The sequence below is a fragment of the Cricetulus griseus genome, chromosome 2, assembly GCF_003668045.3.
Source record: "Cricetulus griseus strain 17A/GY chromosome 2, alternate assembly CriGri-PICRH-1.0, whole genome shotgun sequence".
NCBI lineage: Eukaryota > Metazoa > Chordata > Mammalia > Rodentia > Cricetidae > Cricetulus > Cricetulus griseus.
Genome location: NC_048595.1, coordinates 30,988,503 through 31,004,492, shown reverse-complemented (window position 1 = coordinate 31,004,492; position 15,990 = coordinate 30,988,503). Strand labels below are relative to the sequence as shown.

The window sequence follows — 15,990 nt, the reverse complement described above, 5'->3', positions numbered from 1 at the left end:
GTCCTGGCACTTTGCCAAGTAGGCTAGGTAGACAAGAGCTCTAGGGATCATCCTTTCTCTGTTTTGCATCTCGAAATCGGCCTGTGGCACCACATCTGGCTTTTTACATGGGTTCTGGGGATCCAAACTCAGGTCCTCATGCTTGCAAGGCAAGAACATTACTGGTTTAAGCATCTCCCTAGTTTCTAAATGTATTTTTAAAATACCTTCTGAGTTTCTACCCTAATGATCATTTGACACCTGTTGCTGGGCAGGACACTTGCCATTTTCTAATCAGTTCACCCTCCCTCCTGTGAGTATAATGCATGAACAGAATCTATGATTATTAGTCTCACTAATTTAGAGATATATTTTGATTGGCAAGACACAAGTATGTTATGAAAAATCTGAATATTTTATTTAATAATCACAATACATGAATATGTAATTAGCTTGTTTTTGTTCTATGTTTCAAAGTTTACTTTGCTGAGAATAAGTAAATGCATGTCTTGGGCAACTCACCTGCAGAGACTGAAGGAATGGTACCCAGACTTCACAAGGCAGCTCACTTTCAGGCACTGAAAGCAGTAATTCAAAACAACTCCTATAATACAAATAAGTATGTAAGAATATAAGGAGGTTACAGTAAAAATTTAGTACAGCATGAAAGTAATATGTAAGATGTTTTATAATTGTTCAAATTACTTTAAATACTTAAAACTCTAAATTTTTCCTTGAAATTGTTCTACTGGCTTTTCAAGTATTAAAAAACAGAAAAACTATAATGCTTTATGTTTACATTATTGTTTTAATACATCTTAGAAATATGAGCCTCCTAAAAAAGTCATATTGCAAACAGTGTTACTTTGTATGGGAGGGTTACCCATACGGATAGACCAAAAAAAATTGGATCTGGGGATATTGTGAATTTATCCCCAGTGATAAAGAGAAGTAGCCTGTCACCCACACCAGTTTCCATCAATTGCGGAAGAAGCAGAATGATCAGCAAAGTGATTTCTTCACTTCTAAAAAGGAAGTAATAGAGTTTCTTCTTTCTACTCTAAACACTACCCAGACACAGAGGAGGAGGAACAGGAAGGAACTTAAAAAAAGACTGAGAAAAATGTCAATAAAAAGCAACTCAAAATATCAATCCAGCACAACTCTCCTAAATCTTACAGAATAATCACTTTGCCTGTAGAAATTGATATCAAGTGGCAGGAAGTGGAACCTGGTAGTGAGAACAATGGGATTAAAGGGGGAATGTTAATCTTCCACAAAAGTATGGTATCAGAGATTCAGCTGAAGTGAACAGAATACAAACTGCCAGACAGAAATAACCGATTACTCTGACTAGCACACATCTCATTCAACAATGCAAAATTTAAACGAGACAACACCAGCCTACACCTGAACAGCTGTTGATGTTAATGGTGTAATTTTGTCTGTTATTAGGCAACCTATCACAACAGCTAAATGAGTATGGATTTTAGATAACCACTTTCCAGATCCTGTGATAATTCTGACTGCCAACTTGATTGAGATTCCTAGAAGATGGGCAGAACACACCTGTGAGTGTATCTGTGAGAGCATTTCTACAGATGATTAGCTAAGGGGAGACTGACATGAGGTGATCAGTACTGTCTACAGACTAAGGGCCAGGCAGATTAAAGGACTATAATGGAGTAGTTCAGCCTGTGGACATTTTCTCTGCTTCTTCCTTCAGTGTGAGAACAGCTTTACGTGTCCAGGCCTCCTTCTCATGATAGACTAAAACCCCTGAAACTGAGCTAAAACAACCCTTCTCTCTTAAGTTGGTTTTCTCTAACATTTGGTCATGCTCACAGTAAACTGTTTAACACATAATCTACAGCTAAGGGAAAGAGAGGAGAAACAGATGGGATTTATAGTATAAGCCTGAGTAAAAAAAGAGATCCCAAAGACAGCTATAGATTTTGTTTAGCTGGAGCTTCACTTGGACTTTATCTTCACCTCAGGAGTGAAGCTCAGAGCAAAGGCAACTGGTACTTTTGTAGAATAAATAGTGCTACTGTAAAGAGAAGTCAGGCAAACATCACAACCAACAGTACTCAATTCACAAGTAATTTTAAACTTACAGGACTAATCTGCCAAGCACTAGGAGGACATCTTCACATTCAGTAGTTAAAAATGGACGTGCGCTGGCAAAGCTTTGGATAGCAAGGCGGTATACCTCCAGAAGATAAACAATGTGTTCTGATGCATTCTTGTTGCTTGCATATTGCAATAAGGTCTAAAAAAAAATTAATCATTTTACAAATAAAAACAAAACAAATTGACTCTTTGCACTCAAAACCACCATTTGTTCCTTCTTTTGTAACATGTGCTTACAAACTGTCAAAAATTTTTAGGTCCTGGTTAAGAAATCATCCCTGTAGAGTTATCGGAATACAGATGGTTCTTCTGACAGGAAGTAAAGCCATAATCCCGAGCTGGGTATCCCTATACATGTAGAATTAGAAGTAGCAAGTTTGGTTAATAAAACATTAAATTGAAGAGGAAAAGGAGGGTTGCTACATGGACACCCTGCCCCTAATAACAGAGTAAGTTTCTCCTCCCCCTTTGTAGACATTTATTATTCAGATACACTCCCAGATATATCCATGATGGAGAGGCCGCTGTTCTGGCAGAGATCTAGGCAAATTGTCCTGAGTTGAACTTTTAGAGAGAATTCCTCATTTACCATCTTATGCCTAGGCATAAATACATTATATATATATAATTAAAACCAGAGACATCATTAGAAGGGACAACTCAAGTCTGTCAACCAAAATAGAGAACAACCCAAATTATGACCCTTAACAACCAGTCCCTCCTTTCCCTTGTACCCTATCAGCAAAGCCCCAGGAAATAATTCGGGGCACTAGAGTATCTCTAACTCACATGGCCCACTGTCACTTACCCAAATGCCGAGCTACACTATCCTGCTTTTAAATGAAGCGTTCTTGCTTACTCTTGCAATCTACACAGACCTTGATTTTAATTCCTTGAAAAAAAGACACCAAAAAACCTGATGTGAAGCCGGGCATCTCGGTACCCACCTTTAATTCCAGCTTTGGGGCAGGGGCAGGGGCAGGGGCAGGGGCAGGAAGATCTTGCTCAGTTTGAGAGCTTGGCCTACATATTGAGTTCCAGGATAGCCAGGACTACATAGACAGAACTTGCCTCAAAACCAAAAAACAAGCTGGGTGGTGGTGGTGTATGCCTTTAATACCAGCACTCAGAGAGGCAGAGGCAGGGGTATCTTTGTGCGTTCGAGGCCAGCTGGGTCTACAAAGCAAGTTCAAGGACAGCCAGAGCTGTTATAAAGAAACCCTATTTCAAAAAACCAAAACCAAAAAAAGCCTGATGTGACTTTATGTACATAGCCTCACATAGGCAAGATACTATTTTCCCTCTAGAAAACACAGTCTAACTGGTTTATAGAGCTCCTAATAAAATCAAACTTAGGGCTACTCCTACAGTTAAATCTTATTTTCAGAAGGCAGCTTGATTATGAGTGAATTCTATGTTACCTGAAGTTTTTACCCTCAGAATAATTTGTTAACTTACTGTTTGATTTTCTGTCCAAAGAACTACAAATAGGGCTAGTAAAATGGCTAACAGTTAATGACACAAGCTACTAAACCTGAGGACCTAAGTTCAACCCCTGGGACCTATATGGTAGTAATAAACACACATAAACACACATAAACACACATAAACACACACACACACAAAAAAAAAAAAAAAAAAAAAACAAACAAACCTCAAAGAAATACACTAACCACGCAGGATTCCAAACTTTCCACACTTGAGTGTTCATATTAAGGATCCCTTTCGAGCTGGGTGGGCTGCACACACACCTGTAATGCCAGGGCTGTAATACCAACAGTTTTTTTTGCACGAGGGTCAAGAGGTTAAAGGTTATCTTTGACTTCACAGTCTGGGAGCAGCCTGGGTTACATGACAACCTACCTCAAAACAACAACAAAACAAGAAAAGATCTCTACTGATCTTTTTAGTCAGTTCTGATTATCTTTCCCCAAACCTCCACAAAGACGGTCTGTGTGGCCTAAGCTGACCTTGTCCACCTTGAGTGCTGGAGATCAAGCAAATCAGGCTGGCACTCGACCTACTAAGCTACAGCCAGATTCCAAATTTTTCACTTTCAAATATCCAAGACTTGAGATTTGTTTTTGTTGTGCTGACTTTTTTTTTTTTTTTTTAAATTGGTTTTTCAAGACAGGGTTTCTCTGTATTGCTTTGGAGGTTGTCTTGGAACTCGCTCTGTAGACCAGGCAGGCCTTGAACTCAGAGATTCACCTGCCTCTACGTCCCAAGTGCTGGGATTAAAGGTGTGCGCCACCACTGCCCAGCTATATTCATTTACTTTTTTTAGGTGCTATTAGAGACTGAACCAAGGGCCTTACTTGGTAAGTAAATCCTCTACCAATAAGCTATACTCCCAAAATTTTATCATTGTTTTTAATGCAAGATTAGGAAGAATGAATTGTATTTATCCAAATACCGCATATAAACATAATCCCATCAGAAGCATTTAAGAATTTTCCTTGCCGGCAGTGACGGCTCAGACTTTTTAGTCCCAGCACTAGGGAGGGAGGAGGCAGGTGGATCTCCGAGGTCGAGGCCAGCTTGGTCTACAAAGCGAGTTCCAGGACAGTCAGGGCTGCACAGAGAAACTGTCTCGAAAAACAAATAAAGAAGAAAAAAGCTTTCTTGTTCTTTTCTTAACAAAGCTGGAAATGGGGTAAATAATGATAAATATGAACCTTTCAAGTTCAGTGACATTCTACAGATCAAATTAATGAAATTTCTTCTTTGTGTCAGTAAACTATTTCATAAATAAGGAAACCAGTCATGTATGTTTGAAAGCAACTATTTAGGCACCATATTTAACTATTTAAATACTCTTTAGAGTGCTCTTATTCAAGTTCCAGGCAGATTACCATCAGAACACTATCTCAAGCCCTTGCTATGTATTTCAAATCTATTAAATATTTTCATCTGAACGGCCCATTCAAGTTCCAATATGTACAAAACCGAACATCTTTCACAGAAACTACACCCTCGTTCCTTTTTATTTCCTCTGCCTCTTTTCAGGAACCCAAACCAAAAATAATGTTGAAACTATCACACCAAAGTTTGTTTGTTCTAGCTCAAAAAACCCTTAGCCCACCCACCATGGTCAGTATCCAGTACTTATTCTAAGTCGCCAATACTTTCATCTGAATTGCTCCAACAGCTCCCTTCTGCAGATCTAGATACTCTCCAGCTCTGAGTGGACTATAAATGCAACATATTTATACATTAAAGAATCAATGCATAGGGTGAGAAGACCACAAACACAGGACTAAACAATGCTAACACAGTGAGACTGCAATGGTTATAGGATTGTGGGCTAGTTTTCTGCCATCTTTATATTTTATTCTATTAAACTATCAAGAAGGAATAATTTCCAGATGGTCACATTTTATGCAATGGATGCCCTTGTTGGGCAGCTCATTAACTGCCTTCAAAACCCCAGCACCCTCTTCTGGCCTCCACATGCACTGGCTCTCATATTCACATACCCATGCATAGGCTCATAAACTAACATAATTAAAAATAATAAAGTAAGTATTTTTAAAATGGGTGATGTTAAGAAAAGCAAGAAGGGTTGGAGAGGTGGCTCATCAATTAAGAGCACTGGATGCTTTTCTTGGGGGCCCAGGTTCAATTCTCACTACCCACATGACATCTTTAACTCCAGTTCCAAGGGATCTCCATACCCTCTTCTGACCTCTTCATGTACCTGTCAGACTTGTATGCAAACCAAACACCCATAACATAAAATAAACAAATTTTAAAACAAGAAAAGAATTTTGTTCAGAAGTATGCCAATGCCACTCAGTGGGAAAGGGAGACAAGCCTAAGACTGGGCCAAATCTCTACAGTTTGTCTGGGCACTTAGGCCACTGGATTCTCTTACACAGACGGAAATAAGAACATAGCATCATCAGGGTAGAGGATACAGATTATTTGGTGAATCCCAAAATCCCAGATTGAAGCACATGAGAAGCAGGTGGATCTCTGATTAAGGCCAGCCTGATCTACATAGCTCATTCTAGTATAACCAGGCCTCCAAAGAAACCCTGTCGTGTGTGTGTGTGTGTGTGTGTGTGTGTGTGTGTGTGTGTGTGTGTGTGTGTGTGTGTACACACCATGCACATGCTCAACCTTGGCAGTCAGAAAACAGATCCCCTGAAACTGAAGTCACAAGTGGTTGTAACTATGTGGGTCCTGGGAAATGAACCAGGGTCCTCTATAACAACAGCAAGTACTCAAGCCGAGCGTTGGTGGCGCACGCCTTTAATCCCAGCACTCGGGAGGCAGAGGTAGGCGGATCTCTGTGAGTTCGAGACCAGCCTGGTCTACAAGAGCTAGTTCCAGGACAGCCTCCAAAGCCACAGGGAAACCCTGTCTTGAAAAACCAAAAAAAAAAAAAAAAAAAAAAAAAAAAGAACAGCAAGTACTCTTAACCAATGATGATCTCTCCAGGCCCCCTATAGTTTATCTTGAAAAAGCTCAAGAGTATTAGTCTACTGCCTAATTTATTATAAAACAAATGTTTTGTGGCTTTTGATGTATACCATAATTTATTCATACATTCCAGAATTCAGATCATGAATAATTAACAAAGTAATTATTTGTTGGACAATATTGATTTGAATAAAACTGGCTTATAGTTTAAAAAAATGGAGCAGAAAATTTTCTGTTGTTTGTTAGTCTTACTATATCTTTCCATGTTTGGATGTATAGATACACAGATGCCTAAGGACATGTCCCAATTTATCAACAGTATCTAGTATAGTAATGGCGGACAAGTTCTGAGCCTAGAAGCAATAAACTAGATACATCATATAGCTTAGATGCACGGTGGGGTCTTTATGGCAACTAAGTCTAAGAATATTCTATGGTGTTCATACAATGACAAAATTGCCTAATCACAGATTTCTTAGACTGTATCTCTTGGTCTTAGGTTGTCTGATTCCTCTGTGTGCACGTGCGTGTGTTGTGCTGCTGAACACAACAGCATGATAGGCCCTGGCTAGCCGCTGCCTGCTTACAATGAGGAAGTGACTAATTAAAACCCTAACTTTTGGGCTCAACTCACACTTTCCACATTAGCTACATATTAAAAAAAAAAAAAAGTACTGACAGGTTCTCTAGCCAACCTCTAACTTCCCATTTAGGCAAGGATGACTTTGAATTTCTATCCACTTGGTTCAACCTTCTAAATGCTGAGATTATGGGATTATAGGCCTGTTTTATGTGCTACTGGGTGGGGGCCAAATTCAGGGCTTTACAGACGGAACTACATCCAGTTTCTACAGCTGATTTTAAAACAACAACAACAACAAAAAAAAAACAAAAAGCAAAACAAAACAAAAAACCAAAAACAGGGTGGGGTGGGGAGGAAACTGGAGGAGGAGACTTACTTATCACTTCTACCACTGATCTACATCCCTGACCTTCAGCTCAGTTTTTAAAAATAAGAAAGTAGATTTTATGCCTTAAATCATCTACTATGTAAATGTTGAACAGATAATCTGAACTAGTCAGGCTCCAAAAAGCACATCCTTCATCACTATTCTGTATTTCTCAGAACACATCTCTACTACTTTCATAATAAATGTTTATTTCTGACTTTCCTTCTGAAGCATCTACCTTTATTTAGTATTTGCAGCCACTGTTGCGTGGTCGGCATCTGGCTCTCTTCCTGAGACTGTGCCACACCCATCTCCCATCCTAAAGTCACTGCTTCTGGGAAGTTTTCCAGCAATAGTGCTCAGTGACATCCAATACTCTGCAATGCTGTAGTTGTCAGGGAAGTAGAATGTGTGCCTGGTATGCACACAGCTCTGGGTTTTGATCCTAGCACCATGTAAGATGGACAAGATTTACTGGCCCAATGTCCCAACAATTGAGAGGTGGTGACAGGAAGATTAGGAGTCCAAGGTCATTCTTAGCTAGCTGTAGAAGACCCTACCCATCAACCCACCCTCCCACTCATCCCCACAAACCAACCAACCACAAGTGCTGGTAGTTCACTACAAAACTGAACATGTAGGGCAACAAAGAGAAGAATATGTATTATTTTAAATTTTGCACATAACAAAATATCTTGTTCTGATTTAAATTTCTCAACACATGAAATACCTAAAATTCTAAATCTCCCCAGGTGGTGGTAATGCATACCTTTAATGCCAGCACTCTGGAGGCAGAGGCAGACAAATCCAAGGCCAGCCTGATCTACAGGCTGAGTTTCAGGACAGCCACAGCTACACAGAGAAATCTTTTCTTGGGAAAAAAAAAACAAAAACAAAAAACAAAAATCCTAAATGTGAGTGATGGAATTATACTGTAAAGGATAAGCTTCTAGGGGGAGTCAGCAATTGAATTTCATCCCTGAAGCAGAGTTTTCCAGTGAAAGGTAAGGATATGGGAGGACTTCAAAGATGATTAGGACTGAGACTTAAATATCAATTAGCATTGAGGACTAAACAGTCTACATGAACCTGACCAGGAAGAGAAGAGCTGGCTGCTCCAACTCAGGAAGTCAGTGAATAAAGTTCAGTCTTGAATCCGTGCTGCTACTGTGATCCAACTCCTACTCAGGACGTTAGTTATCACTGCTTTTCAAAACCTGGCTTACTTGTTATCCATCCATCTATACTTCTTCATCCACACTTGGATAACGTTTCACGGGATTCCATCCACCATCCTCATCTTCCCAGACTATTCTAGACAGTGATCCTGGGTCAAAAATATGCTTTCTAACTTCATCTAGCTATCAGTTTTAAAATGCCTCTTGCTTTTGCCGTAACAGTATGTCTTTACATACACCAATTTTTCCATAATGTTTAAAAACCACCCAGAAACAGATCACTATTAACAGGCAAGTTTGGAAGTTTCTTCAATGTATACAGTGAAGCATTTTATGCTGATACTCTTATCTCTACATTTATTGTAGAGCTCCATTGACTTCACTTCTGTTTCTGCTGAGTGACCACCGTGCTCAACTGGGCATGCTAGGCAAGCCCTCTTCCACTGAATTATATCTCTAACCACACTGTAGATTTTCACTGTTTTCAATGTTGCATAACCTTGTGCAGAAACTAATTTCATTTATGGACATCATAGTTTCTAACTTTTGATTTTTTGAGGCAGGGTCTCACCACGTAACCAAGGCTGGCCCTAAAACTCAGTATGCACGCCAGGTTGGACTCACAATCCCCCTACTTAAATGCTGGGATTACAGGTGTCTACTATCACATCTGCCCTGCCCTGGTCTCTTAACTACAGCATCATATATAACATTAAGATAAGTTCCCCTATGTCTAAGGTTTTACTTAGACTATCTTATTAAGATTATGACTATCTTATTGCCTTAACTTTAATTTAATAAAGTATATATAAGGCACTCCACCTACACTCTCCAATCTCCCACCATTCCCATGACCTCTTTTCCACATCCTTATCTTTTCGTTTTGTTTAGTGACCACAGGATTGAAATTATCTACTGGAATTTTGTGGCCCCATGACTATTTTCTTAGAATGAACTAAAAATAGAATTTCTGGCTCCATAACTTCTAAGCCTTTAAACACAATATTGGATTCTGCTCCAGAAAATTAATTCCAATTTACATTCCTATTATCAGTATAAGATAGTGTCATGCTGAAGGGCTATCATATAAGACTGCCCACCACGTCTGTCTGATCTAACATCCATTCCTGTGACTATCAAAGCCTTTAAAATGTACTCTTGGCAAACCACTAGTGCCTACCACTTCAAGAGCTAAGAATGTCAGACAGCATTTAAACCATAACAATCCACTCTACTTTGCTGGAACCTGTGGTCCTCAGCAACAAATTTGGTAAATGCCTTTCTTTGTTCTGTAACCATAAAGTCTCATGTAACCATCTCTACAATGGAACACAGCATTGGCTGTAGCATGAATTCGTACTCCCAGACCACCATCTATTTGGCTCCAGAACAAACTATCCCTTTGGGGTAAGAGGTATGTTTTTTGCATAGACAAAAGATCAGCTTAATGGAAAAACACAGTATCTTGCTTATAATCTTTTTACTGTATTTCTGTTTGTTCTTTATTTTTTGAGACAGGGTGTAGTGCAGCCTGGGCTGGCCTTGAATTCCTGATCCTTCTTTCTACCTTGGCCTCTGAAGGGATAACAGGCTTGTGCCACCATGTCCAGCTATCAATCTTTTCACCACAGGCTACACACAGAAACCCTGTCTGTCTTGAAAAACAAAACAAAACAAACTAACAAAAATGGCTAAATAAATGAAAAGGACCAACTATTCAACTATGAGCCTCAAGATTCTAGAGAAACTTGAATGTGCAACAGGAAGGATCTAGAGAGGGAGATAAATACAAATAACTGTCCAGTTCTACGTTAGTGAATTACCACTAAAAAGACTAATCTACAATATTTGTTAATTTGCTACAACAGAGTTTTTCTTTCCTTTTTAGAATGAGCCCCATGTACTGCCCCGCCCCTTTGGCTTTTTTCAAGACAAAATTGCTGTCCTGGAGCTCACTCTGTAGACCAGGCTGGCCTCAAACTCAAAAATCTGCCTGTCTCTGATTTCTGAGTGCTGGATAAAGGCTTGTGTCACCACTGCTTAGCTGGCAATGATTTTTTTTTTTTTTTTTGGGTGTTTGGAGACAGGGTTTCTCTGTGTAGCTTTGGAGCCTATCTTGGCACTCGCTCTGGAGATCAGCCTCATCTCGAACTCACAGAGATCTGCCTGCCTCTGCCTCCCGAGTGCTGGGATTAAAGGCATGCGCCATCAACGCCCGGCAGCTGGCAATGATCTTAAATGTAAGATTTTCCTTCTTGTCTCTACCTTCCAAGTGCTGAAATTACAGACTTATATCACCAAGCCTGGTTAATGGATTCTGGGAATAGAACCCAAGAATTCCTGCACACTCAGCAAATACTCACCCAGTTACAATCCTAGCCCCAAAAGTGGGTATTTTTAAATTCCAGATTTCCCATATATGATAAAAGCATTATAATCCAACGGGCGTTGGTGGTACACACCTTTAATCCCAGCACTCAGGAGGCAGAGGCAGGCGGATCTCTGTGAGTTCAAGGCTAGCCTAGTCTTTAGAGCAGTGCCAGGACTGGCTCCAAAGCTACAAAGAGAAACCCTGTCTTGAAAAACCAAAAAAGCATTATAATCCTAACTGTAAGGGGGAAAGACATGCTTTTTGGTCGTTTGAAAGCTGATCTCTGCCCCATCTTAAACATGGAGCCCTCTCTAGCCCAAGCCCCATCTTTTTTTAAGACAACCTCTCTCAGGATTCTTTTGTTTCGTCTGGTAATGCTACAGATGGAACGCTGGGCCTCATTCATGTTGGTAAGTATTCCTTTGAGCAATTAACAATCATCTGTACAAGCTTACACCTACAGCTCTATAGTGGCAAGTATATCCATACTGTTTTGCTATAGTCACTAGCACTTAGCCACAGAACTTGGAATATTGAAGTTATTTTTAGAAATAGAAAAGAACTCCAAACTAGGCATAGTGGTGCATGCCTTTAATCCTAGCATACAAGAGGCAGAGGCAGGCCTATTTCTGTGAGTTCGAGGCCAGCCTGGTCTACACAGAGAACCCCTGTCTTGGAAAACTAAACCAAAAAACCAAACCAAACCAACCTCCATATTCTCTATACTCTCCAACCCTTAGCAAGTACCACTCTTCCTGTTTTTATGTGCAATATCATTTCATAATATATTGTTTGAAAAGAGTGAAGTAAGTGTGCTATTGGCAGTAAAGCAGACAAACAGAAAGATACAGAATCCAGAAATGCAGCCCTACACAAATGACTACTGACTCTCACAAGGCACAAAACCAGCTCAACAGAGAAAGGATATGTTTCAACAAATAGTGTTTAATTAGAAACTCAATTTTTACAAAAGTAATATCCACCCATGCCTTACACTAAATATAAGAATTAATTCAAATGGAACATTTGCCTGAATTTTAAAACCTAAAAACTATAAAATCTCTAGAGGGGGGTCATAGAAGGTTATCTTAATGTTCTTAGGGGGGGGGGCTTTCTTTAGATAGAAGATGAAAACTTCAACCCAAAGGAAAAGTGGAAAATTGAACTTAAAACTAAGAACCTATGTTCATTGAGATAACTGTAAAAGAAGCAAAAGGAAAGAAAATCTTAATCTAACAAAGGGCTTTATCTAGAAACATACACTTTTCTCAAATCTCAATAGTATGAAAAAAAAATCTTTTAAAATGCCAAAGACCCAAACAGACACTGGACCAGATACAGATTGTAAAAATAAGCATAAGAAAAAAATACTAAACATAACTCATAAGGGAAATGCAAATTGGAGCTTCAGCAAGCTACCACTAATTTTAGAGTAGTGACAGTTTAAAAAGTAGAGGTGCCAAGTGTCTTTCAGGAAGTAAAAGGCAGACTTCATACTTTGTTGATGGGAGTGTAAAATGATACAACCTACCAAAGGATCCAGCTGTTACACCTAAGAAAGGAAAAAATCATCTGTCCACACAAACAACAGAGAATGCTCATATTTATAGCATCCACAAACTAGAAAACACTCAATATTTATCAGCAGTTGAATGAATATTAAAATTATAGTATATCCATACCAAGAAACCAACTATTTACTTATACAACATGAATTTCAAAATAATTACACTGAAAGAGACCCAACAGATGCTCTTTCAGGACCCAGATTCAATTTCCAGCACCCGCATGGTAGTTCACAAACTCCACTTCCAGGAGATCTGACTTCCTCTTCTGGCTCTTTGGGCACTACATAAATGTTGTAAACAGACATGCAAGCAAAAACCTATACACATATAAAATAAGTAAGATTTAACCTGGGGGTAAAAAAGAAAACAATTATGTAGCTGGAAGTCCATTATGTAGCTGGAATTTGAAGGTATGGGCAGGATTAATGCAAGTTCACAGTCAAACCTGGTCTGTACAGCAATTCCAGGACAAGAAAGAAGAGTAACATTAAAAAGTCACTGTAAAAAACACAAAACCAGAATGCCTGGTTTGTGTGATAGAATTTGGGAAGTCTAGCATGCTTTGGCAAGTATTTTATGGCTGGACTATATCCATAGCCCAGTGGGAGTTACTTTACTTATGCTCTTGTTCCCTAAGGACAAGCTGGTTGGAAAGTAGATAAAAAACACTTGGCCATCAAACACTATTGCCATACTACAAATGTAACATGAACATTTGTTTAATGTTTATCTTTTCTACTAGACAATCCACTTAACAAATGCCCCGTGTACTGCATTTTTGTTAAAGGATGTGCTAAATTATCTTCAAAGTACAATAAGGCAGTTTTTCAGGCATATATGTTTGGTCAGTTGGAAAATGTCATCTACTACAAGAAACTTAGTAGGCATAGTGGAGTGAGTGGTAGGTACATGCCTTTAATCCCAGTACTAAGAACAGAAGTAGGCTAAGCTCTAATTCCACTCCATCAGGATATATACTGATACCCTGTCTAAAATAAAATAAAAAACCTATAGTGACTTCAAGGTCGGCCTGAACCACACAAAACTTAGCTTCAAAGCAAAGCAAAGCAAACCAAAATAAAACACAAGTTTTAGGGCCAACAAGAATGGCTCAGTGGGTAAAAGTGCTTGCCACTAAGGCTGGTAACCTGAGTTTGATCCCTGAGACCTACAGTGTGGACCTAAACAAACTCATAATTGTGCTCTTACTTCCACATGGGCGCCATGGCTTATATTCTCATTCTCTTTCCCCCCACCCTCTTTCAACAAAAATATAATTAAAATTTTTAAATAGGTTTTGGCTGACAAGTAGACATGCTAAATGACTTCCAAACACAAAATTACCTCAAACACAAAATTCTACAATTATAGAAACATGACTTTATTTTTCCCAGAGACATAAATTTTTCAGGTTATAAATTCAAATATCTTACATATGCATACTTCATTGTAATGAAACATATAGTTGGACATTGTAATGCATGCCTGTAATCCCAGCATTTGGGAAGGCAGGAGGATCAGTAGTCAACCTGAACTAAGACAGACCCTGTCTCAAAAGAAGGAGGAAAATAGAAAGATATACATAATTTAAATATAAGATAAGCAGATTACCAAGCTTTAAAAAAAAAAAAAGCTTTACATAGAATAATCTATGGTAGCCTAGTGTGGAGGCACATGTCTTTAATCCCAGGGAGTCAGGGGAAGTGGATCTCTGTGAGCTCAAGGCCAGCCAGGGGATACACAGAGAAACCCTGTCTTGAAAAGCCAAAAATAAAATAAAATGGGGCTGGAGAAATGGTTCAGTGGGTGTGGGGGGGAGAGCAAACAGCTCTTGAAGAAAACTCGACTTACATTATCAGTTAGGGTGGCTTACAACAACTTCCAAATATTGCTCTCTTCTGGCTTTTCTGGCTCTATACTCTTGTGTACACACAAAATGAAAATAAAACCTTTTTATTAGTTACAAAAGGTAGAATCTATTATACCTACTACAAGCCATTAATAAGTATCTATTGCTCCAATACAACAGAAGTTCACTGTAATTTATAATATACAAAACATTCAAGGGTCTCTAAATCTAAAAGTATGTTTAAAAAATGTTCTGTGCCACTTTTTTTTTTTTTAAATCTCAATCTTTTGATTTTACCAATAAAGACTAGGGAGCCAGATGCTGGGGTGAAAGCCTGTTAGCTCAGAGGGGCAGAGAAAGCACCCAGCTGAGCTTCATCCACCACCAATACCCAAGAAGCCTGCCTTCTCCTACACCGACCTAACTTACCTTCCTCCTCAAACTGAATGTCCCTTGCTTCTACTTCCTGTGCACCTAACTCTCCATCCTCCTGACTCCCTCTTACTGTCTTTCTTTTTTTCTTGTTCACTTCCTGTACCAACTGGTTGCTTGATCTCTCTTGACTTATGGTTGCCTTTATTTAATCCTGTTTAAATATCCAAGCAGAAAGCTCTTGGATTAAAGGTGTGTGCTAGGGCCACACAACTAGAAATAGGTTGTTCCCAGATCTCGGGATTCACAGCGTGAGCAAATATCCTGCAACAACACTACTCTAGGAACATTTCCTTTCCATTGGCTACACACTGACAGGAAAACAGGTAAGCTGCTTTGCAAACCTCCTCAGGTGGGCAGGGAGATAGATAGCTCAATGGATAAAATAATGTATGCCCCACAACTGTGAGGACCAGGTGTTCAGATACCTAGCAAACTGTAGGGGAAGCTGTAGCCACGCCTACTTAGGGGCTGGCTACAGGTGTGCCTGACCAAGCTTGAGAGGGCGTGGTAGGGTGACTGTCCAGGTAGTGAGATGTCTCTGTCAATTCTAGAGTTTATATATTATCCTTCTGTGGTCTTTGATAGAGTTGAAGACAGATAGCTATGGTTATAGTTTTCCTCAGTTATTATAAAAGATAGGTTATCTTTCTTTTTATTTAGACAGAAAAGAGGAGATGATGGGGAATGTACTGTGTATGTTTATCTTATTGATTGTTAAAATACTGTTTGGCCTATGAGACAGCAAGTAGACAGGACTAGAAGTCAAAGAGGATTCTGGGAAATGTAGTAGAGAAGTGCTGATCCAGGGAGGAAGTGACATAGCAAGGAGACTCATATTTAAGCAAAGGAGAACCAGGAAGGGCCCTTTTTCCTGTTTGCCTACTCCAGCGGCAGGATGTGATCCACCAACAAGGAGGGACGCCAATAAGGCGTCTGATAAGATAAGTCTTATAAAATATATAGATGTATGATAATTGAGACTGAGCTAACAGATGAGGAATCCTAGTCATTGGCCAAGCAGCATTGAACCTAATACAAGTTTCTGTGTATTCATTTGGGCCTAACTCAGGCAGGTGGCTGGCGTAAAGCACACACGTGG

The 15,990-nt window shown here is 39.3% G+C and overlaps 1 protein-coding gene across 1 annotated transcript in view; it reads right to left on the bottom strand.

Moving 5' to 3' along the window:
* Positions 1–15,990, bottom strand: part of Rlf (RLF zinc finger) — a 65,708-nt gene that overhangs the window by 35,611 nt on the left and 14,107 nt on the right. The window contains exons 2-3 of the mRNA XM_027399160.2: positions 2,097–2,251; positions 502–583 (exon numbers count right to left, since the gene is read on the bottom strand). Of these exons, the coding sequence (XP_027254961.1) occupies positions 502–583; positions 2,097–2,251 (237 nt within the window). The remainder of the gene's footprint in view (positions 1–501; positions 584–2,096; positions 2,252–15,990) is intronic.